The sequence below is a fragment of the Rana temporaria genome, chromosome 2 (genome assembly GCF_905171775.1).
Source record: "Rana temporaria chromosome 2, aRanTem1.1, whole genome shotgun sequence".
Classification (NCBI taxonomy): Eukaryota; Metazoa; Chordata; class Amphibia; order Anura; family Ranidae; genus Rana; species Rana temporaria.
Window position 1 is genome coordinate 158,684,031 of NC_053490.1, and position 24,572 is coordinate 158,708,602.

The 24,572-nt window shown below is 42.5% G+C and overlaps 1 protein-coding gene across 1 annotated transcript in view; it reads left to right on the plus strand.

The window, feature by feature from the left end:
• TDRD3 (tudor domain containing 3) overlaps window positions 1-24,572 on the plus strand; it is a 401,075-nt gene that overhangs the window by 169,386 nt on the left and 207,117 nt on the right. The window contains exon 3 of the mRNA XM_040341347.1: window positions 4,313-4,378. Coding sequence (XP_040197281.1) covers window positions 4,313-4,378 — 66 coding nt within the window. The remainder of the gene's footprint in view (window positions 1-4,312; window positions 4,379-24,572) is intronic.

A 24,572-nucleotide genomic window follows, 5' to 3' on the forward strand; every position in this document is an offset into this window, starting at 1 on the left:
AAAGGACGGGTTTTTCCTCCGCTTCCCGTCGCCCCCCCCCATTGTATGCTGGGAACACTCGGCTCCCAGCACACAGCGGGAGCCAATCGGCGGGCGCAGCGCGACTCACGCATGCGCCGTAGGGAACCGGGCAGTGAAGCCGGAGCGCTTCACTTCCTGGTTCCCTCACCGTGGATGGAGGGGGGAGCAGCAGGGTGACGAGCGATCGGCTCGTCATCTGCTGCGATCACCGCTGGACTCCAGGACAGGTAAGTGTCCTTATATTAAAAGTCAGCAGCTGCAGTATTTGTAGCTGCTTGCTTTTAATATAGTTTTTTAGTGGCACATCCGCTTTAAGTGGTTAAAGACCAAGCCTCTTTCTGAGATTTAGTGTTTACAAGTTAAAAACATTTATTTTTTTGCTAGAAATTACTTAGAACCCCCAAACAGTATATATATATTTTTTCTAACACCCTAGAGAATAAAATGGTGATCTTTGCAATACTTTTTGTCGCACTATTTGCGCAGCGATCTTAAAAAATCTGGAAAAAAAAAACACTTTTTAGAATAAAATAAGACAACAGTAAAGTTAGCCCTATTTTTTTATACTGTGAAAGATATGGTTACGCCAAGTAAATTGATACCCAACATGTCACGCTTCAAAGTTTCGCCCGCTCGTGGAATGACGACAAACTTTTATCCTTAAAAATCTCCTTGAGGGACGTTTAAAAAATTCTACAGGTTGCATGTTTTGAGTTACAGAGGAGGTCTAAGGCTAGAGTTATTTCTCTCACTCTAGTGATAACGGCGATACCTCACGTGTGTGGTTTGAACACCGTTTTCATATATTGGTGCTCTTTAAAAAAAAAAAAAAAAATTCTTTATTTTAATAGAATAAAGCATATGTCCTCTTAAATATGAGATCTGGGGTCAAAAAGACCCAGATCTCATATTTGGACTAAAATGTAATAAAGTAAAATAAAAATGTCATTCTAAAAAAAAAAAAAAAAAAAAATGTACCTTTTAAGACCTATGGGCGGAAGTGGCGTTTTGACGTTGCTTCCGCCCTACAGTGATATGGAGATGGGTGGGGGCCATCTTCCACTTTTATCTTGTAGCGGTCTGCCCACTGAAGAAGAGGCTATCGGGGTTATGGTAGCTAGCTGCTACCATAACAATGGTATTCTTCTTCAAACAGCCGACGTAAAACTGCGGCAGGCAGTCCGGTCCGTAAGTGGTTAAGAATGTTTTGATTTTTTTTTTATTGTTGGAGTCAAATTTGAGGTTTGTTTTTGAGTGTAGTGATGAGAGAATTTGAATGAGCGGGATGGAAACTTTTTTTTTTTTTTTTTGGAACCGATACATTTCTAACACTATGGAGGTTATTTACGAAAGGCAAATCCATTTTGCACTACAAGTGCAAAGTATTTGGAAAGCAACCCTGCCCCTTGTCAGTGCAAATTAATCAGCTGGTTCAGTCTCAACTGATGGCCTATAAAAAGGTGTCTCATTACCAAGGTGTCACACAAACCACTCATGATGGGTAAAAGCAAAGAACTCTCTCAAGGCCTTTGGCACTTTATTGTTGCAAAACATACTGATGGCATTGGTTACAGAAGGATTTCTGAATGTTCCAGTGAGCACTGTTGGGACCATAATCTGGAAGTGAAAAGAACACAATTTCACCATAAACTGGCCACGACCATGTGCTCACAAGATTTCTGAGGAGTGATAATAATTATCAGAAGAGTTGTCTAAGAGCCAAGGACCACTAGTGGAGAGCTTCAGAAAGACCTTCAATATCGGCACACTAAGCAGTCCTTTAGTGTTGTGCTCAAACATAAGTTGAATAATTTTGTGTAAGTATTTATATAATAAAATTATAAATAACTACCAATTTATTAAACCTTTAATATTTAAAAATACATTAACTAACCCAATACTGGGCACTTTCACCCCCTTTCCTGCCCAGGCCAATTTTCAGCTTTCAGTGCTGTCGCACTTTGAAACCAGTGTCAGGAAGTAAGCCAAATATATGCCAGTGTCACAGTCATGCATTTTAGTGTGCCAAACATACACTCTTATATGACAAAGGATATGTCTGTAAGTAGGTGGCCCATATCTTTGTATCCAGTCAATACTGTATTTTAGTTGCCAGGTTTACAGTTTTGGATTGAGTAGGCAGCGATGTTGGTAGTTGGAGGCTGGATTGAGTGAGAAGGAAGACTGTAGTGTTATGGCTCTGACAGATGTGAAATATTGTCTGGAAGGTTCAACCAGCATAGTATACTTCATATATGCCTAGTCTTGACATGCAGATCAGCTAGAGGGAGTCTCGAAGATAAATAGCAAAGCACAAATGTTATGTTGCACTTTAAACGGAACTATACTCGCCTAGAATCCAGCGATGTTCAGGAAAACACTTTAATGCAAAAGAGACAAAGCACGTTTTTTCTGCATTAAAAATCCTGCCCATCCACCAGTTTTTCAATCCAGCCTAAAGTTCCACTTTAGAAGGGTTGTAAAGTGTTTTTTTTTTTTTTTTTTTTTTCAATAAAAATAACATATGCCTATACTTACCTACTCTGCGCAGTCGTTTTGCACAGAGAAGCCACGATCCTCTTCTTCTGGGCTGGCACTGCAGGCCCTTCCTTTTCATCTGGTGCCCTCACAGCTGTTTCCATGGGGGCACCTGTGCGTGCTCACTCCATTGACACAGACAGTGGGACTCGGCCCTGCCCCTGTGTCCCTGGATCTTTCCAATAAAGAGAAAGACATCGGCTGGTGCCGCTGCGCATGTCCACATCGCTGGATCGGGCTTCGGTAAGAAAAAAGGGGGGGGGGGGTGGGGGGGGAGCTGCAGCACAGAAGATATTTCACCTTAGTGCATAGAATGCATTAAGGTGAAAAACCTTGAGACTTGTAATGCATTTTGGGCATGAATTAATTTCATTGGCCATAATAATAATTTTACTGTGGCCACTGAAATTAATGCTCAAGCGCTAAACGTCCCTAACGCTTGGGTGCTTAGGCTCATCAAATGTTTTTTCTGCTGGAAATCGGCTGCTCTTGGATACACTCACTGGCTGTTTTTATTTTTCGTACAAATGCATTTACCACAAAGAAAAATATCCCGCTCTTCACAATCACTGAAACCAAAATATCTGATGAACTCCTTAAGAAATTATTAAGAATTGCTATTGCATCCATCGAATCAGATATTGATGTGTTCGATTAACAAAAACGGTGTCAAATATCGCACTAGTATTATGTTGCCCTTTTTTACTTTTAAGATATAAAAAAAATAAAAAAAATCAAGTTTTATTGCCAAGATATGTACACCATCTCTATCCGTGATTTTTGCACCTTGTACAGTATAGGATTTCATGTCATCTGTGCCCAGTCTTGCTACAAATGGTTATTCCAGCTCTGAGCAATCGTCTTATCTTTTTTCAGTGAAATAAAAACAGACACACAGAGAAATAGGAATCAGTTTCTCCTCCTTGTTGTGAGTGACAGGTGATTTACATATCTCATGCACAATCCTGAGAGAGGCATTCTGTATACTTCAGATCCCCTCTCCTTTCTTCCCCAGCTCTCCCAGGATTGGCTGCTCCACACCTCAGCATGATTGGGCATGCTGAAGTCATGTGGCGACTTTTCTAGATTTTGACTGGATGTTGGTGATCATAGCAGAAGTTCAGTGTAAGAAATAAACAGGAGAAAATTCATGTTGACAAGGGGAGTGTAGAGGTGGGCGGGGAGTCTACTGGCATTACGACTCCTCCCACCAAGCTCCGGACAACAGACACACCCACAGAATCTGCAGTTTTTTGGGTCTCGTAACAGACAGAGGGGAGACATTTGACAGGTAAGAATACATGCAGGAGGCATCTATATCCTTATAGATCAGCACTATGGCAGTAGTTTAGCAAGAATAAGAGTGGGTTAATATCTACTTTTAACTTGTGATCTGCCTGGCATAAAGGAATAAGCCGTGCAATGATACTATTTCTATATACTGAATGTTTGAGAAACATGTGATGCAAATTATAATAATAATAATAAAAAAAATAATAATAAAAAAAACCCATAAAAAATGCATCCCATATGAATATCTAAAGCTTAGAGTTCTTGTGGTCCTAAGAGATCAATTAGAACATATCTTAGTTACTGAGTTTTATGCATGTTCTGGAATGAATGCGCCAATTTACATATGTTTATTGCAGGTTTTTTTTTTTTTTTTTTTCTTTTCATGTTGAATTCTCTTTCTGTGTGATGCATCCTCAAAGCAAAATGCTACTATATATTTTTTTTTAATTTTATTTTTCAGACAGATCTTAGAACTATTGGAAAGAAATTTCTCCCTGGCGACATCAATGGAGGAAAAGTAGAGAAGGTAACGAGGGCCGGAGCTTTTTGTCAGTTACTTGTTTTCATTTTCCCCTTGTCATGGCTGTGCTTTACTTCTGGGGAACTGCGTCTTCGTTTTTCATCTATTTTTTTTTTATTTTCCTCCCTATAAAATCGAAATACTTTGTATGAGGTCATTCCTCCAGGGAGTTTATAAAACTGATTGTGTTAAAATTGCATGCCACTGCTTTTGACCTCTTCTGTGTCGTTTGTGTAGCAGCTTTCACTTGAACTGATTATGTTCTGCCTCTATCTCTTGTGTTTGTGCGTAGCTGATGGAAGATGCACACCAGTGTTTTATTAATGCTTCGGAGAGGATTTAGTTTGTGAAGTAAATCAGACCTGACTGGCGGCGAGAGGTTTCAGCGTGTGCTGCAAGTTACCAGCTGTTTCTGTTTGTTTATTAGCCGGTGCTGCAGTGTTTGACTGGATTCGTGACAAGTGTACCATCTTCTTTAATTAGCAGAGGGGCAGGAGGGACTGCTGAAGCAGGCCGCACTTGGTATATGTACAGCCGTGTTTAAACCACGTTTTTATAATGAAACAGATGCCATTTTGTAACGCAGTTCTCTTTTAAGGTAGCTGAGCTTCTTTTTCACTTTTCCATTTTATGTGATTTTGTTTAATAGCCACCACAAGTTAGAGCTTTTAAAAGTCACACAGATATATTAAAACTGAGATTTAATCACTGCAGTCTTCCCATGTAGCATATCTTTGTACTTTGCTGCTTAGTTAAATTCTCTATTTTAGATTAGATGCTTAAATCAACTTCTAGTGTAAAGTAAAACTAAAACTTTAACCCCCCCCCTTTTTTTTCTTTGCCAAGTCTTTCTAATGGCAAAAAGTCACGTTAAAGTTCATAACGGAGACAATGTTACTTTTTTCATACGTGTTCTCTCCACATGCATTTTTCAGTACTGGCTTTGGATGACAATGATGGAAATTTTGTAAGACTTCATACTTTAGAAACAACTGCCTGCACTTAGGTGAACTATGTAATGCCACAATGGGTAGAAAAGTAGCTGGAATAGTAGCATATACTTATCTGGGAATGCCAGTTGTGGACTAATTCCTATGCCACACAGAATGCTCAACTACACGTGCAAGCAATACATACTCTTGTGGTGGTGGTGTGTTAATGTGCCCAGATGGCAATCTTATGTACAATCCAGTGGACACTATGGAGTCAGTAAGACTCCTTTCACACTGGGCGGTCTGCAGAGGAGCATTGCTGGCGGTATTGACCCTTTTCCGAATACCGCCGCAGTTCCGATGGTAAAACACTGATAAAAAAAAGCCACCGCACCTCCCGCCCCAGTGTGAAAGGGACCTTGGTTAAACACACAGTTCACAGTGAGTAAATGGTATCCATATAAAAGCAATCATAAATGATGCTTACATTGGTTTTGGCAGTGTGCATTGGATGAAAAGCATATCTAAACCACAGTGGGACTCTTGTCTGAGTTACACTCTGACTACCCAACCAGCGGGTATAATGTGGCAAGATCCATGCTAAGAGTGGAGGAATTCAAGCCAGCAGGGACGCTAGAGCTCCTCCGTTGGACTGGAAGTGCATTAGGGCTGCAACGAAGGATTATTTTCATAATCGATTAGTTGGCCGATTATTGTTTCGATTAATCGGATAATAGCCTTAAAAAAAAAAAAATAGCATTTTTTTTTTTTTTTGGGCCAATTTGTTGTTGGGCAGATTACAAAACACAAATTGCCGCAAAACACATTCCATGCTTTTTTGCAGCTTCTCGATTGAAGTATATTGAACAACAAAAAAAAAAAAATAGCACCGTTTTGCGTTAAAAAGTCCTTGCCCTTTCCAAATACGCAGCAGCTGAAAATAAATCATGGATGTGAACGTGTCCCATAGGAAAACATGTAAATGAACTGTAGTGTGTTTCTGCAAAAAACAGAGGTGTGAACCCAGGCCTGAGATGTTTAGTAACATAATGGGGTTAAAAAAATAAGTACAAAAAAGAGCAAATAATCGCTACTGTAAGGGGTTAATTTTTTTTACTGTGGGACAGTGAAAGTAATATTTACAGTAGCGATTTGCTTTTTTCTACTATAAAGGGCTAATTTTAGTTTTTTTTAACCCCATTATGTTACTGGCCGATTAATCGATTATGAAAATTGTAATCGATTAATTTCATAAATCGATTCGTTGTTTCAGCCCTAAAGTGCATTACTGCTAACAGGAAGTCCTCAGGCGGCCATATTAAAGGAGTGCCAGTAAGCATATAGGGTCTCCAAGATGACGCTTGAAGGTCTTGCCTCTTTGTCAAATCATCTTTTTAGAGGCCTTGCCTCTTTGTCAAATCATCTTTTGACAAAGGACTAAATGTGCCAATATAAAGGATTATGGAAAGTGATAGTAAAGGGAGAGGAGGATTTATTTTTATTTTTTTATATCCAAGTCTCATTTGGGATATTTCTCCATTTCCCAGTCCCGCACAACAAGTGAGAAAAAATCTATTCCAAAATTAGAAGAAATGCTCTTACTAAATCAGTGGAACTGTTCTCCCCATTAGAACGTGCCTTCTCACCTACTGTACTGGTGACAGCTTTAACATTTTTGAGTTTTTGGTCCTAGTGACATTGATCTGGGGATCAATATACCAAAACAAACAAAAGTAAAAGATAAGACTTTTTCCTCTTTAGGAAGAAGTTCATGTGTATGAGTAACAGTGTTTAGAGGCTGAACAAGAAAGTTATCTGTTTAGGGAATATCTATAAAGAGAAATCGCATTTTTAGTTGTAAGGCACCTAAAGACACTTTAAGACACATCAGTCTCAAAGGGGCAGATCCACGTAGCGGATCGTAATTTTATTCCGGCGTAGCGTATCGTAGTAACGATACGCCGCCGCAACTTTGAGAGGCAAGTGCTGTATTCACAAAGCACTTGCCTCTAAAGTTACGGCGGCGTAGCGTAAATCTTCCGGCGTAAGGGCGCGGAACTCAAATGTTAAAGATGTGGGCGTGTTTTATGTTAATTTTGCTTGACCCGACGTAAATGACGTTTTTTTCTGAACGGCGCATGCGCCGTCCGTGGGGGTATCCCAGTGCGCATGCTCGAAATGAACCCGCAACAAGCCAATGCTTACGACGCAAACGTCATTCTACGCAAAGCCCTATTCGCGAACGACTACGCAAACAACGTAACATTTTCAAAATTCGATGCGGGAACGACGTCCATACTTAACATAGGTATCGGCTCATATAGCAGGGGTAACTATACGCCGAAAAAAGCCTTACGGAAACTACGTAATAAAATGCGCCGGCCGGACGTACGTTTGTGGATCGCCGTATCTAGCTAATTTGCATACTCGACGCGGAAATCGATGGAAACGCCACCTAGCGGCCAGCGTAAATATCGGATCGGATCTAGCACAGCTTCATGCGTATCTTGTTTTGTGGATACAAAACAAAGATACGCCGGAGCAAATTAGAAGTTACACGGCGTATCAATAGATACACCAGCGTAACTTTGTGGATCTGGTCCAAAGTATCCATTTTAGATTATTTTTTAACTTTGTCTAAATTTCATTTTTTTTTTCTAAGATAGCGCATTATGCGGTTTGCACTTTATAGTCTAGCCATTCCTGATTTTCTGGGAAAAAATTCCACCTATTTCTGTGCAAGAATAATTAATCGCAATCTAGTGACACTGTCTTCAATTTACCTCCATGTGCTAACAGTTTTGTGTTCCACCTCACAGTTTACAAGTCATCGGTTATTTTTTGCTTTTGATATTATGAAGACGTTTTCCTCTTAGAATCCATAACTTTTGCCTTAGTGTGTTCAAAGAGGCTGGCTGCTTTTGGAATTCTTCCTTTTCAAGCAGCTCGCTGCTTTGTTACCTGAGTGTCACATTTGTTTTTTTTCCGCAGACCTTCATGTAAGCTTTTCTTTTCCTCCTACAGCTCTCATTAATCAGTTTAACACACTGCATACATTTAACTATGTTATATCGTAAAGTTAACTGTCCTGATTTGCATGGAAATTATTTTATAGCCGTTTCATAAATGACTAAACGATACATGGTCTTCAAGTTACAGTGAGGGAAAAAAGTATTTGATCCCCTGCAGATTTTTTTGCATTTGCCCACTGACAAAGAAATGAATAGTCTATTATTTTAACGGTAAGTTTGTTTTAACAGTGAGAGACAGCATAGCAAAAATATCCAGAAAAATGCATTTCAAAAATGTTATACATTTTACATGAAAGACAAATTTGACCCCTTTGCAAAACATGCAAAACGTGGCAAAATCCTTGTTGACAATCAGAGGTCAGACATTTCTTATAGTTGGCCACCAGGTTTGCGCACATCTCAAGACGGATTTTATCCCACTCCTCTTTGCAGATCCTCTCCAAGTTATTAAGCTGTCGAGGCTGACGTTTGATAACTCAAACCTTCAGCTCACTCCACATATTTTCTATGAGATTACGGTCTGGTGACTGGCTAGGCCCCTCCAGGACCTTAACGTGCTTCTACTTGAGCCACTTATTTGTTGTTTTGGCCGTGTGTTTTGGGTCATTGTCATGCTGAAATTTCCAACTTATGACCCATTTCCAATGGCCTGGCTGATCAAAGGAGGTTCACACCCAAGATTTTATGATTCATGGCTCCGTCCGTCGTCCCTTTTGATGCTGTGAAGTTGTCCTGTCCCCTAAACAGAACAACACCCCCAAAGCATAATGTTTCCACCTCCCATGTTTAGCGGTGTGGATGAAGTTCTTGGGGTCATAGGCAGCATTTCTTCTCCAAACACAGCGAATGGAGTTGATGCCAAAGAGCTCGATTTTGGTCTCACCTGACCACAACACTTACGTGCAGTTCTCCTCTGAATCATTCAGATGTTCATTAGCAAACTTCAGACGGGCCTGTACATGTGCTTTATTGAGCAAGGGAACCTTGTGGGCACTGCAAGATTTAAGTCCTATATGGCGTAGTGTGTTACCAATTGTTTTCCTGGTGACTATGGTCCCATCCGTCTTGAGATCATTGACAAGATTCTCACATGTAGTTCTGGGCTGATTCCTCACCATTCTCATGATCATTGAAACTCCCAGAGGTGAGATCTTAAATGGAGCCCCAGACCAAGAAGAGATTGACAGTTATTTTGCTCTTCTTCCACTTATGAATAATAGCACCCGCTCACCAAGCCTGGTGTAGGTCTACACTCTTGTCCATGACATCCTTAGACAGCTCTTTAGTCTTGGCCATGGTGGATAGATTGGAATACGATTGATTGCTTCTGTGGACAGCTGTCTTTTATACAGGTAACAAGCTGAGATTAGGAGCACTCCCTTTAGGAGAGTGCTTCTAATCTCAGCACGTTACCTGTATAGAAGACACCTGGGAGCCAGGGTTCCTGCTGATTGTTAGGGGATCAAATGCTTATTTCACTCATTAAAATGCAAATCAAGTTATAACTTTTTTGAAATGCATTTTTCTGGATTTTTGTGGTGTTAGTCTGTCTCTCATGGTTAAAATAAACCTACTATTAAAATGTATAGACTAATAATTTCCAGGGATAGGCACAGACCAAGGCCGTGACAGACATTTTCCAAAGTACAGAGCTTGGTGAAGGACACCAAGATACATTTCAAACTAAAACTATTAAAAAACACTCTGTCTACTCTCTGGCCTAGTTCCACAAGTACAAATATGTTTAAAATGAATACCCTTTTATAGCAGGCCAGGCCAGGGTCCCCCTATATAGATCCCCTTTAGAGCAGGCTAGGGTCCCCCATGGGACCCCCCTTTAGAGCATGCCAGGTCACGTCCCCCATAGATCCTCCTTTAGAACAGGCCAGGCTAGGGTCCCCCAAAGATCCCCCTTGTGCACAATTTAAATGGACTGGTGCAGCCGCCAGAAGAGCACAATTCAAATGTCCGTCCCATTCTGCAAATGGCAGAAAAAGGGTTCAAAATGCCAGCATTATTTGTGGAGAAGCCCCCTAACCGCTGTATGTGTACTGGGAGGACATGCACCATTTAAACAGTTGGAACACTGGTATGTACTATTTAGAGCAGTGGTCCCCAACCTTTTTGGCACCAAGGACCGGTTTGTGGAAGAATATTTTTCCAAGGCCCGGTAGGAGGAATCGCGATGTGTTGCCTTAGCGGTTAGTGCGGGAACCCTGCAAATCCATTGCAGGTTCCCGCATCACATGTTTTGCGGCAGTTCCCATTGCCCTATGCGAACTGCTGGGAGTGTCATGTAAAAGTTAACACCACCCCCAAATCAGTTCGCATATCGCAGTGCGATCTGCAAACTCGGACAGGAATCGGATCGCATGGGTGTGAACACCCATGCGATCCGTTTCTGCTACGAAAAAAAAGGGTCCTGTGCGAGTTTGATGTGAATTCAGCCATACAATTTTTATGGCTGAAATCGCATCTCACAGAGATCGCATGTGATGTGCACTGCAGTGCGGTGCAAATCACATCCGAACTCTGACATTGGTGAAGTGTGAACCGGCCCTAAATGTCCCAGTATAAAAACTATTAAATGTCCCAGTATAAAAAAAATTATTAAATGTCCCAGTATAAAAACGATTAAATGTCCCAGTATAAAAAAAAATTGATTAAATAAATCATTTTTTTATACTGGGACATTTAATAATTTTTTTATACTGGGACATTTATTTGTCCCATAATAAAAAAAATGATTAAATGTCCCAGTATAAAAAAAAAAAAAAATGTCCTAGTATAAAACAATATGCATGTCCCTCCGCAATGCCCACTGTACTTAGTCTCAGGGCGGGAATGTGAGGGGAGCCGTTCGCTTGCGGGAATGCATAGAGGGGGAGAGCGGAGAGATGACGTAATTCTCTCTCTGCTCTCATCAGGCGGCTGCGACGCTGTGTAGCGTAGCCTTGCAGCCCCGTATGTTAGGGCGGGACAGCGGCGCGCCTCTGCGTAGCGCAGAGAGATGACGCTATCTCTCTGCTCGGGCAGCTTGTATTATGTCCGCTCCCTGATTGGCCAGGAGGATCAGTGTAACAATAGCGAATTTTCATTCGCTATTGTCACACAATGGGCGGGCTCAGGATGGCAATGCTCTGCGCCTCGGCCACCACAGTGAAATTATTTAACGTTCCTCGGGCGGCCTGGTACCGTTTGATCCACGGGGGTTCACGGGGGTTGGGGAACACTGATTTAGATGATCTGAAACTGCATAGGAAAATTTGTGGAAAAATCTTGCTGAAGGTGAACCTATATTTTAATGATTGCACATTTATTTCACCTTCCATAATCCTGTGTAAGAATAGTAGTATCTGTCTGCTAAGGCTCCGTTTCAGAGGTCAGACTCACTGTTTGTGTCGGTGGCTGGTCCAAAAAAGAGCCTGGCGGTTTCGTCAGGCACCATTTGTTGGTGGGATCAGACAGATCGTGATTCAGGCTTATACCCTATGTTTGCATCGCTCCCGGGCTCCGCGATTGTATGGTAGAGCCTGGGAAAGACGGTAGCGGGAGGGGGGTGGCAACCCCCCTCCACCTGCGGAACTGATTGAGTGGTTAGGTCAGGTCCCCTCTAGATGATCTACACCAGGCATATGCAATTAGCGGACCTCCAGCTGTTGCAAAACTACAAGTCCCATCATGCCTCTGAGTGTCATGCTTGTGGCTGTCAGAGTCTTGCTATGCCTCATGGGATTTGTAGTTCTGCAACAGCTGGAGGTCCGCTAATTGCATATCCCTGATCTACACCAACTTGTCCAACCATGCCTTTATGAATTTGGCTTTGTGAGGATAAAGGAGAAAGGACCAGTCAACAGTATTCCTAGTGGTCTCCTTTCAGATAATCTTTCCCATTATTGATTTATCATGCTTAGTTCTGTATGTTCTCTCTTGGGTATCCAGCTTAGTAAAGGCAGGGCTTTTGCTTCCTTATGACACGGCCTCCATCAAGGTAAACATTGAACATCACAGTAGTGATATTACTAAATCGTGTTCAAAAAATCTCACAAGACTAGCATTCAGATGCAGCAGTGCCTTAGATCTCACACTGCAGGTATAGTTATTAAGTTGCAGGCACAATAGGCATATTCACATACCAGGAAGTGTTCTGCTATTTTTAGGAAGAATTGAAAGTGGTAGTAAACTCAACCTTTATGCTTTCCTCTAGTGAAATCATTATTAAACAATGTATGTGGTGCTGGTTTTAAAATCTGGCTAACCTGTGCCGTTCAGTTGAAATCTTGTGCTCTTACATCCAATGATGTCATGACGCATGCGCATTGCTACCGTAATCCACTGCATTCTCTGCGTGCAGTTAGCCCATTTGCGAAGGGTGTTGTGTCCGCATCATCCACTCTCAGCGGCATTCCCGTGAGAGTACATTCCCATTCATACCTTCCTTATACAGGCCATGTGGCATAGCAAGTCACTGGGGGGTGTAAACATTAATTATGGGAACGAAAACGAGGCTTGGCTACTATTCAGTGCACATGCACTACATTTTTCCCAGCACAGACAGTAAGGGCGGAAGTAAAATACAGCATAGATGCAGATAACAACAGTTAAAATGGCAGATGCTTGAGATGGGAGCAGTGAAACAAAAATAAGCATCCAAAAAAGCAAGAAAACACGAAGGATGGCAGTTATTAAGGCAGAATGATATTTAAAGGTATTTTGTAATGCTTATATTGCTTTTCACAAGTTGGGTTGCTGAGTTTACTATTGCTTTTAGACAAATAGTACACTTTCATCGTGCTGCTTGGGCACAATTAACATTTCAAAAAATTCTCTATAATGTAGGAAAATAAGATTTTTTTTTTAACACTTTGATACAAGCCCCGATCCTATTGGTGCAAGAACGTTATTGTTGCCCTATCACTTTTGGACCAGTGGTAGCTCACATTTTGCTAGCTCCCAATTTTTGAGCCTTCAGTCCTAGCTTGCATTTTATAAATAAATGCAAAATGCTGTGATGCCTTGTTAAATCAGGCAATGCTGTTCATTCAGAAAATGCAAAGCATTCTCTGAAAGGCGCCTGTGCTAAGCAGCCACCCTCCTGTATTCACAACGCATCAGGCGGGCCACTCAGCGCAGTACCCAGAAGCAAGTGGTGTCTGCTTCAGTGATTTTCAGCTTCTAGTGGCATTGTTCAGTTATGTTCCTTTACATTACAGTAGTTAGATTGATCCAAGCTGAACCAATATAATTTTGTATAACATGCTGATGCATAGAATCTTTCTTCCAGTGCTTCTTAGGCTTGCAAATTTGTGTTTAATTTTTGCCCAGGAATGCCTTGTGTGTTTATCCCTTGCAATACCTAATCGAAGCAGCTGTATCGATGTGCATGTTGTAGAACGCCTCTTCTATCCCTCTCCTGTGCTTGTGTCCCAGCCAGAGTACTCTGGCAGCCTGTCATTCAGTGGTCTTAGCTGTATTTACACCACCAAGCTGTGTGTGGATCCTGGTTCTCCTCTTTATCTACACCTGCCTACCTGAGACTTTCTGTGAACCAGCGTTTCAACGACTTGACTGTTTTCTTTCTCGTACATCACGGGACACAGAAGCATACGTGGTGGTCACGCGATAACATCTTAGAAAGCCTTGCTTTAAAGCGGTGGTTCCCCCTAAAACAAATTTCTAGCAATACATTCGTAAGACCCGTTACACTGCGGGTAGGCTGGCTTTTGTTTTGTTTTTTTAGTACATACCTCGATCTCGGCGTTCGTCCCTTGGCGGTGGGCGTTCCTAGTTGATTGACGTTCCTCCGACGGGCGCATACTGCGCGTCACGACTTTCCGACAGAAGCCGAACGTCATTGCGCAGGCGCCGTATAGAGTCGGCTCTATACGGCGCCTGCGCAGCGACGTTCGGCTTCTTTCGGAAAGTCGTGACGTCACGTATGTGCCCGTCGGAGGAACGTCAATCAGCTAGGAACGCCCACCGACAAGGGACGAAACGCCGAGATTGAGGTATGTACTAAAAAAAACAAAACAAAAGCCAGCCTACCCGCAGTGTAACGGGTCTTACGAATGTATTGTTAGAAATTTGTTTTAAGCAAGCCTAATTCAGGATCCGTCCGAAGTGCTTCTTAGCCAAAGTGGTCGGTACCCGGGCCTCGGTTAAGAAGAGCGAGGTTTTGCCCGTAATGCTTCTCATTAACGGCTGGATCCTGGGTTTTCAGTGCTTTGGTCATACCCAATACCAGAAGCTTACTGACAGGGTGCGGTACAGGTCCAGGGGTGTGGTGTTCCTGTCCATGGACCCCGGTCCTTGAAGGTCTGCAGACTTGGCTCTCCGTGATGGGCGAAGATTGGACTGGCTGTATTTTGCAGAGTCCTGCAGTGCTGGATAAGGTAAGTGAAGGTTCTTTCAGAACTTGGTTCTGAAAGTTTCCTTCTTTTGAGCCATTATGCTAATTTGCCTAAAGTTTGCCTGTCTGTGCCTCTCTCTCCTTTGACTTGTCCTGTGTGTAGCAGTGGTTGTGAGGTTTATCTATAATGAGTACTTGCTTGAGTGTATAATTTAGCCTCCACTTGTGCTGGTAGTTGTTTTCCTGGGGAAAGTTCCTCCAAAGCTTTGGCTGCAGGAAGATTTTTTGCCTGGTCCTCACATGCTGGCTTCGGCTGACAGCAGACCTCATGCACGGGCACGTAACGTGCGTGCACAGTAAACCTCATAGGCGCACGCGCATGCAATAGCCCAAGATTTATGCACCCCAGCATTAGGTGCGCACGCGCGGCTTCGGGATAAGCGCCCGCGCGCGTGTGGACTTTTTTCAGCTTCTCTCTCTGAGGCTGAAATTGCAGGACAGCGCAGGTCAGGTGACTTGCACCTAGACCATAAAACTCAGTCTACCTCACCCATCCTGGCTGACGGTGGACACCGAGAGGTTTTTTGTGCACAATCTTTTCAGTATAATTACTGAATTACTAAATTGACAGTGGCATTTCTTAAGGCGCATAGTGTGCTCTGCATCTCGCTGACCATCAAATAGCAGCGTAAATTCTGGTCTATAGGTCCTCAAGTGGATGCAATTCCTGGCTGTGAGTACCTCGGCTTTACTATGGCAAAGGGCTCAGGGACTAAAAATGCAAAAAAGACAGTAAAATAATTTTCGTAGTGTGGTGTCTCACAGCAGTGACACCTATGCTGAAATCGGGAGATAGGGTCTCCTTCAGCCCCTCCCACTTCACTTTCCTCACCAGTCAGCTGACTTATAGTCTCTGCCCCCCAGCCATGCTGTGAACTGAATGGCTGCAAAGAGGCTGAGTGGGCGGCCGCGGACTCTAGGAACAGCCCAGCTGGGTGGCCGAGAAAAGGCTGGGAGAGCGGTGTGGCTTCAGAAACAGGCCAGGATTTGGTGACCCCTGGCAAATCATAATTCGACTCCCAAGGGTGTCCCGACCCCCAGGTTGAGAACCACTGCAATAGAGGGATTGGCAGAGAGGTGTAGCAGAGGCTGAGCGGTTTGTAAGGTGAATGAGTCTAGCAGCAGCATTTATGTTGGACTCAATAGGGATAGCCTATTTAAAGGTAAGCCAATGAGGAGGGAGCTGCAGTAGTCAAGGCGAGAGATGATCAGGGAGTGAATTGGCTTTGTGGTGTCATTGGTTAGGAAGGGTCATATTTTGGAGTTGTTGTGTGGGTTGAGATGGCAATCTTTGGAAAGTGACTGGATGTGGGGCCGAAAGGGGAGTTCTGGATAACACCTAGCAACCTTGCATGGCATGCGGGGATGGGTTGATGGTTGGGCCATTGATCTTGACAGAGAAGTTTTTTCAGCTGCTGCCAACAACAAATTGGCCAAAATAAAGCATAGAAAATGCAAATTGCAGCAAAATCACGTGTGCAAAAAGCACTGCAGAAACATATCACAAGCAAACTGCATAGGTGTGAACCAAGCCTTATGCTGGCCATACAACACATAGATTTTCAGACGAGAATATTCATTACGAAAAATCTTTGTACATTCACTGAATGAAAGAGGGTTTTTTAAAAAATGTCTTGCTTTTAACATTCAGTTTTAAAATGAATGGATTTTCTGAACAAAAAACACATACACGGTCTGAAAATTCCTTTGACCAAGGAATGCTTTTGGGCACTCATTCTGCTCGTTCGAATTTTCCCATCAATGTGGTTGAAAACAAACGTCAATTTGACCTCACGAATGATTAGAAAATTGAACAAAGGTTCTTGCAATAAAAAAATTATTGAAGGAAAAAAAAATTTTGTATGGCCAGCATAAGTGACAACAGGCGCAGATAGCTTTTATCAAGCCACCTGTCTATGAAAAGGGGGTCTGTCATACATAATGTATTACAGTTCTGTCTGAAAATCTGCAAAACAGTCTTTTTTATTTTTTTAAATAAAAAATGTGATCTCAGTGTCTGACATTTACCAGATTCAACCTCTAATAGTACATACCGTATGGGCTCATTCACACGGGCCCACCTGACACTTATTTTTAGCGGACCTGAACGGGCGCTCCGTGCTCCTCTATGGAGCTGCGGATGTCAGCGGTGACATGCCCGCTGACATCCAACCTGCTCCGATCCGCCAAAGTGTGACGGAGGAAAAACCTACTTTTCCATCCGTCTATCGGATCGGGTGAACACGGACAGACGCTCCGTGTTCATCCAATCCCTCCATAGGTAGGATGAGAGCCAGTGAAGAGCACAGATACGCAGACCAAAGAAGTAAACATTTTTTTTGAGGAGGGGGTGGTCAACCGTATATCAAAGGCAGCCAAACAGTCCGGAAGTAGGAGTACAGAATAGTGTCCATTGGTTTTTGCTGCTAGTAAGTTGTTTGTGAGTTTTAGGAGATCAGTTCCTGTGGATTGTTGAGGGCAAAATCCAGACTGAGGGAATCAATAAGATTATTCTTATTTAGGTGGTCACTCAGTTAGTTGTAGACCAGGCATTCAACGAGTTTGGAGGAAAAGGGGAGCAAGGAGATGGGGTGTAAGTTGTTAAATTGGAGCTCCAGGCTCCTGCAGAAAATAAGTCAGCAGCTATAAATTCTGTAGATGCTGACTTTTAATATTGAGACACTTGCCTGTACAGGAATCCAGCGGTGTCTTCAACCAAGCCGATTTTTCAATTGACCATTTTCACTGAGGGAAACCGACAATGAAGCCTTCCGGCTTCACAACCAGTTCCCTACTACGCATGTGCAATGTTGTCTGCGCTCTGTGAATGGGCCTGAACTGTCAAAACAAGGTAGTCAGCCCACCAGGAGTCAGCTGGGCTGATTACTAAAAGATTTTTTTTTTGTGTGATTGCATAATTGAAGTGAATACTTTCATACTTTTTTTTTGGGTAAAAATCCACTACTGGCCGGAGAAAGGGTTAAAAGTGCCCGTGTTGCTGCGTGCCAAATTGCTTTGCAGGCGCTTCGACTGCGCCGCCCATCAATTTCAATGGGCAGGGTTTTTTGGAAAAGGTGTATACACTACTCCCAAACCGCCCCAAAGATGCTGCTTGCAGGACTTTTCAGAACGTCCCGCACACGCACTGATTTAGTGTGAAAAGTCACATTGAAATTAATGGGGAGGCGGTTTTCAGGTGTTAGAGGCTATTTCCTGCCTCGGTGTGAAAGCAGCCTAAATGTTGGGCATGTTGAAGTCACCCATTATCAAAACCTCTCACATTGGCATTTGAGTTATCTCATCAAGTTATCATAATCTTTAGTCTCTCCCGGGGTCTGTATACGACACCAATTCTAAGGGAAGATCTTTCTCTGGTCGGAAGGTAGAGACGTATAGGGTTTCAAGTATTTCATTTACGTTTTAATTTAAAGTTGGCATTATGCTATTTTTGACATGTACAGGTGGTTCTCAAAAAAATTAGCATATTGTGATAAAGTTCATTATTTTCTGTAATGTACTGATAAACATTAGACTTTCATATATTTTAGATTCATTACACACAACTGAAGTAGTTCAAGCCTTTTTATTGTTTTAATATTGATGATTTTGGCATACAGCTCATGAAAACCCAAAATTCCTATGTCAAAAAATTAGCATATCATGAAAAGGTTCTCTAAACAAGCTCTTAACCTAATCATATGAATCAACCAATTAACTCTAAACACCTGAAAAAGATTCCTGAGGCTTTTAAAAACTCCCAGCCTGGTCCATTGCTCCAAACCGCAATCATGGGTAAGACTGCCGACCTGACTGCTGTCCAGAAGGCCATCATTGACACCCTCAAGCAAGAGGGTAAGACACAGAAAGACATTTCTGAACTAATAGGCTGTTCCCAGAGTGCTGTATCAAGGCACCTCAGTGGGCAGTCTGTGGGAAGGAAAAAGTGTGGCAGAAAACGCTGCACAACGAGAAGAGGTGACCGGACCCTGAGGAAGATTGTGGAGAAGGACCGATTCCAGACCTTGGGGGACCTGCGGAAGCATTGGACTGAGTCTGGAGTAGAAACATCCAGAGCCACCGTGTACAGGTGTGTGCAGGAAATGGGCTACAGGTGCCGCATTCCCCAGGTCAAGCCACTTTTGAACCAGAAACAGCGGCAGAAGCGCCTGACCTGGGCTACAGAGAAGCAATACTGGACTGTTGCTCAGTGGTCCAAAGTACTTTTTTCGGATGAAAGCAAATTTTGCATGTCATTCGGTAATCAAGGTGCCAGAGTCTGGAGGAAGACTGGGAAGTACCCACAGTCAGTGATGGTCTGGGGTGCCATGTCAGCTGCTGGTGTTGGTCCACTGTGTTTTATCAAGGGCAGGGTGAATTCAGCTAGCTATCAGGAGATTTTAGAGCACTTCATGCTTCCATCTGCTGAAAAGCTTTATGGAGATGAAGATTTCATTTTTCAGCATGACCTGGCACCTGCTCACAGTGCCAAAACCACTGGTAAATGGTTTACTGACCATGGTATTACTGTGCTCAATTGGCCTGCCAACTCTCCTGACCTGAACCCCATAGAGAATCTGTGGGATATTGGGAAGAGAAAGTTGAGAGACGCAAGACCCAACACTCTGGATGAGCTTAAGGCCGCTACCGAAGCATCCTGGGCCTCCATAACACCCCAGCAGTGCCACAGGCTGATTGCCTCCATGCCACGCCGCATTGAAGCAGTCATTTCTTCAAAAGGATTCCCGACCAAGTATTGAGTGCATAACTGAACAGAATTATTTGAAGGTTGACTTTTTTTTTATTAAAAGCACTTTTCTTTTATTGGTCGGGTGAAATATGCTAATTTTTTGAGATAGGAATTTTGGGTTTTCATGAGCTGTATGCCAAAATGATCAATAATAAAACAATAAAAAGGCTTGAACTACTTCAGTTGTGTGTAATGAATCTAAAATATATGAAAGTCTAATGTTTATCAGTACATTACAGAAAATAATGAACTTTATCACAATATGCTAATTTTTTGAGAACCACCTGTATGTCAACTCCACCTGCACACTTCCCTACTCTGTCCTTCCTGTATAGTGTATACCCTGGTATTGTCATTTCCCACTCACTTAAAGCAGAGTTCCAGGCTTTTTATGTTTACTAAAAGTCGGCAGCTACAAAAAGTGTAGCTGTTGACTTTTAATAAACAGACAGACACCTGTTCCACGGTCCAGTGATGTGGCCTCCCGGAGCATCACTCCTCTCCGCCGGCCCTCCATTGACTCTCTGGGCACCTGGACGTGACAGCTTTTGGCTTTATGGCCCGGCATGCACTGCACGCGTGAGTCGCGCTGCGCTCTCAGGGTGGACAGGCGATCTTCTGGGACCTGTCGCGTGTCCCAGAAGATCACTTAGAGGGAGGAGCAGCCTAGGTGGAGAGGAGGGGTCGCCTAGGCAGAAGGAGGAAGTGGGACAGGAAGTTCCACTCCAAACGAAGCCCCCACCCTCCAAGAAAATGTCATGCCAAATTTGGCATGTAAGGGGGCGAGGAGTGCTTAAAGCGGACGTTCAACTTTTGGGTGGAACTCTGCTTTAAATCCTTGAACCATGTCTCTATAATTGCAAAAAGGTCCAAGTTGTCTCTAGACATACGAGAGCTGTCAGCTCAGAAAGCTTGTTGCCTAAACTATGGGCATTTGTGCACATGATATGACAAACACTGCTATCTACTTCTTTATTTGTATCACCATACACTTTAACTGAAGTGACAACCCCATCAGCTCAGTCCTTAAAGCGGAGGTTCACCCTAAAAAACAACTTTCTACCATGCCATCCAGCATACTAGCGTCAGCTAAAGTATGCCTTTTTTTTAGTAGGCGGTCCTATGAAGAGGGGAACATGATTGACGGCCGGCTATGGCGCGTCACGCTTCCCGAAAATAGCCGGAGTAGGACTCTGCTCTTCACGGCGCTATGCGGCGCCTGCGCACAGACTAGGAACTGACTGCGCAGGCGCCGTGAAGAACCAAGTCCTATTTCGGCTATTTTCGGGAAGCGTGACGCGCCATAGCCGGCCGTCAATCATGTTCCCCTCTTCATAGGAACGCCTACTCCCCGCGGGAGTCTAAAACTTAACTAATGGATTAAACTGTGAGTACAGCGAAAAAATAAATAAATAAAGGCATACTGTTGCCAACGCTAGTATGCTGGTTGGCATGGTAGACAAAAATATTTTTGTTTAGGGTGAACCCCCGCTTTAATAACACAAACCGTAACATTTGTTCAACCTGCTGGGGACAGAAATGTTGCTCATCAATTACATCTCTGCCTCCATTTCTCAGTTTAGATGCATGTCCAAAAAACTCATAAATTCCATACAAAGAAGCTCAGTGTCCTTGTGTGAGGAATGCAGACCATCTCTCTTGTACAGCTCAGTGTCAGACCGCCAGATAGCATTGTGACTAACAACAAAAACCTTCAGCTTTGCATCAATCCTTTAACCAAACATTGATCTTTGCTATACAAAGTGCTTTCTCTTGTTGTCTCTTATGCACAGGTAAGCCCTTTAAAAATGTAATGGTACACCCTAAGGCTTCATGTACATATAGCCTACTTTGACTGCCGGCCGCAAGAAAGTGCAGAAAAAGTTGCACCGCAATTGTACCGTGTTTTGTGACCGGTGGTCATAACGTTCCTATCCTGAACGTTATTCTTCCACATTCAGGAAAGGGAGGTTGAAGCTCCTCTAACCACAGCAGCTCCTAAACTCTGGTAAAAGCCTCTGTGTACATGGACACAGGCTTTTATGGAGTTGAGTTTTGGCAAAAAAAACACCCAAAAAACATAAGTTTAGGAGCTGTAGCATACATGAAGCCTAAGCATGCACACCTCCAAGAATCGGTGAAATGTCCAGTGGGGATCACAGGTGTGTGCATTCAGCTTCTGCTAGGAGGTCATGACAACTGAGGCTGACAGATGCCGCTGCAGTTTGCATATTAACTGGCACCTGAGGTGTCACATGTGATTAGGGACAGATTAATGGCCCTAGACGCAAACTGTCAAGGGTGGCTTATCTGTCCCTCATTGCATGTAGCACCTCAGATATTAACCCCCTTGATCTGCCATGTGGATGAGGCTAAAATGAAAACATTAGGAAATGCAGACATTGTACATTATACTTTTATGGACCACTGTGTGATGAGTAAGAGGTTGGAACAATCCTAATCACAAACGTTACTGGTGGGCAGTAGTAATCAATCCCACTCCGCCTTTGTTGGGGAGGTATTTGGAAGGTATGCCACGAGAACCGATATTCTGCACCAGTCAAAAAGCCTTTCCACAGAATCCTTATCCGTTAACATGGTTCTAAGCTCTGATGGAGGGACAGGGCCCTAAATGAGGTCATTTACTTCCTGAAAGTGGTGTGTGGAGCTTTTTTTTTTTGCTTGGCATAGAGTATAAAGGTATTTGTAATGGAGTAGTTCTATCATGTTCCAAGTGGCTAGCACTGGGACAGGCATTGACTCAGATTAGCTGTGCTCGGCTCTGCTTTGCTAATCCTTCCAAAGGCATTGTTTACGATTGTTCAAGGCAAGGGACTTGAACAATCGCAAACAATGCCTGTGAGGGGTATTGCATGGGAATGCATTTATTTATATTTATTCCATATCCTTTAAAAATGAATAACAAATGCATATCAGAGGCAAAAATCCATCACAAACGCAAAAAGCAAAACGCTTACACCAATGTACGCTAACGCCTTGATAACATCCAGAATGCTTATTAAGTATTGCCATGAGTGCATTATTTACCACTTAATTGTTAAATTGTATACAACTCATGATTTGATTTGTGTAATCCAGCAAATATATTTAAATCCTTATTTTGGAATCTTAAAAAAATGCAGTGCATTCAGTACAGACATTCTGATTTTTGGCCACTGGATGGCGGCATCAGCCCAGAATTTACCTTACCATGTTTTCCGACATACTGAATATATGAAGTTAGAGCAGAGGCTAAATTAGTACTTCTCCGATCCTGAAATGCGCATTGCAGAATTTGTCTACTTTAGATTGATTAGTGTGACTCTTAATGTTGTCAGAGCTGCTGTAGCACCTGAAATCTGTATGTAGTGATTTTTTAAAAATTACAGCTTGCCAAATAAATATACAACCAAATAAATATGTCGTTGTGCATTGAATAAAAAGAAGAGGGTCAGCAGAAGTCAAGTGTTTTTTTTAGATTTGAAGTGAATTTCAACTTTTGGTACCTAAGCATTCACATCACAGATGTTCAAACCACTACGTTTTCCAAACTGGCATTTTATCATCTTGATAATACTTTGAAGTTCAGTGCACAGTTCTGTCATCCTGTTTATTATTCACTGATAAAAACAAAAATTTTTTAGTAAAGAGTTTAATGTTTTTTTATGTATAATAAGCTTATACTTCTGCTTGAACCAACAAACCACTAGGGAACAAAGGAGTACCTCCTGAAATATAGAATTAGGTATTCAGCGTTCTAATTATTTAGAATGCAAAGAATATAAGCCAGACCCCTTTATACAACAATACACTGAACTTTTGTGATAATAAGAATTAAATGGGTTTCGAGATTTTTAGAGAAAGTCTCTTAAAATGTAAATGGTATGTTTTTTATAATAAGATGGTTTTGGCACAGATGTCTACATTTCCCCTTACTATTGAAATACAGGTGAGTTTAGTGATCAGAGTAGAGATTGAAGTATTTGTAAACCCAGCCCCATATGAACTGTAATGTGTTCTTGTAATTTCATATGTCATTTTCAATATATTTAAATTTGCAGCTTCATTGAAATAATACTTAAGCAATTTGCAATAAAGGTCATTATTTGTGCATTTTTTAGGGTGTATATATAGGGTGACCCAATTGTGCTGCTTTATTGTGTTCTGTCAGACTGGCTCTTAATTGACATGAACATATTCACCAGCACACCCCGGATCGTATATAACGTCCAAAAAAGTTTTAATGCACAGAAAACATCACAAGAGGTGCAACGTTTCGAGGCCGCATAGGACCTCTTCATCAGGCAAGTGATAACAAAGTCGGTGCAACACCATTACATATATAGAAAAAGCCACCAATATGTGAAACAAAATGCATCATTCCTCCCACCCTCATACCTCCCCCTCCTCCCCGTGACGTCATATAACGGCAGCACACAGTCCAGATACTAAATAAGTAAATTGCAAAACATAGGGAAACACCCATCTAGGGGACATTTGCATATCCACTGTGACAGAATGTATCATCACCTGTCCATGTGGACACCATGCGGGTGCAGTGGCTAAAGGCTATTATGCCATAACCCCCACCGTCGCGCTGTATCACTATTATCATTCCCATATTCTTTCAGGGGGAGGGATGATGCATTTTGTTTCACATATTGGTGGCTTTTTCTATATATGTAATGGTGTTGCACTGACTGTTATCACTTGCCTGATGAAGAGGTCCTATGCGGCCTCGAAACGTTGCACCTCTTGTGATGTTTTTTGTGCATTAAAACTTTTTTGGACGTTGTATACGATTCGTGGTGTGCTGGCGAATATGTTCATGTGGTTGATTGTTCCAGTACCCAGCTGGTGATCGTTTCAGCACACATTTTTGTACTTTTGGAGCCGTTTCCCCAGGAAGGTGTGCGATTGGAAGATTTACTAGACTGGCTCTTAATTGAGACTGCCAAGTGGGTGTTTTATCACACATTGCACAGATGTAGTCAGCTGTTGTCACCAAAAGCCGCCCCTGAGGAATGTCATGCAGCCATTGCTGGAGTGTATGCATGCAGACGGGAAGCCGTTGCAAAAA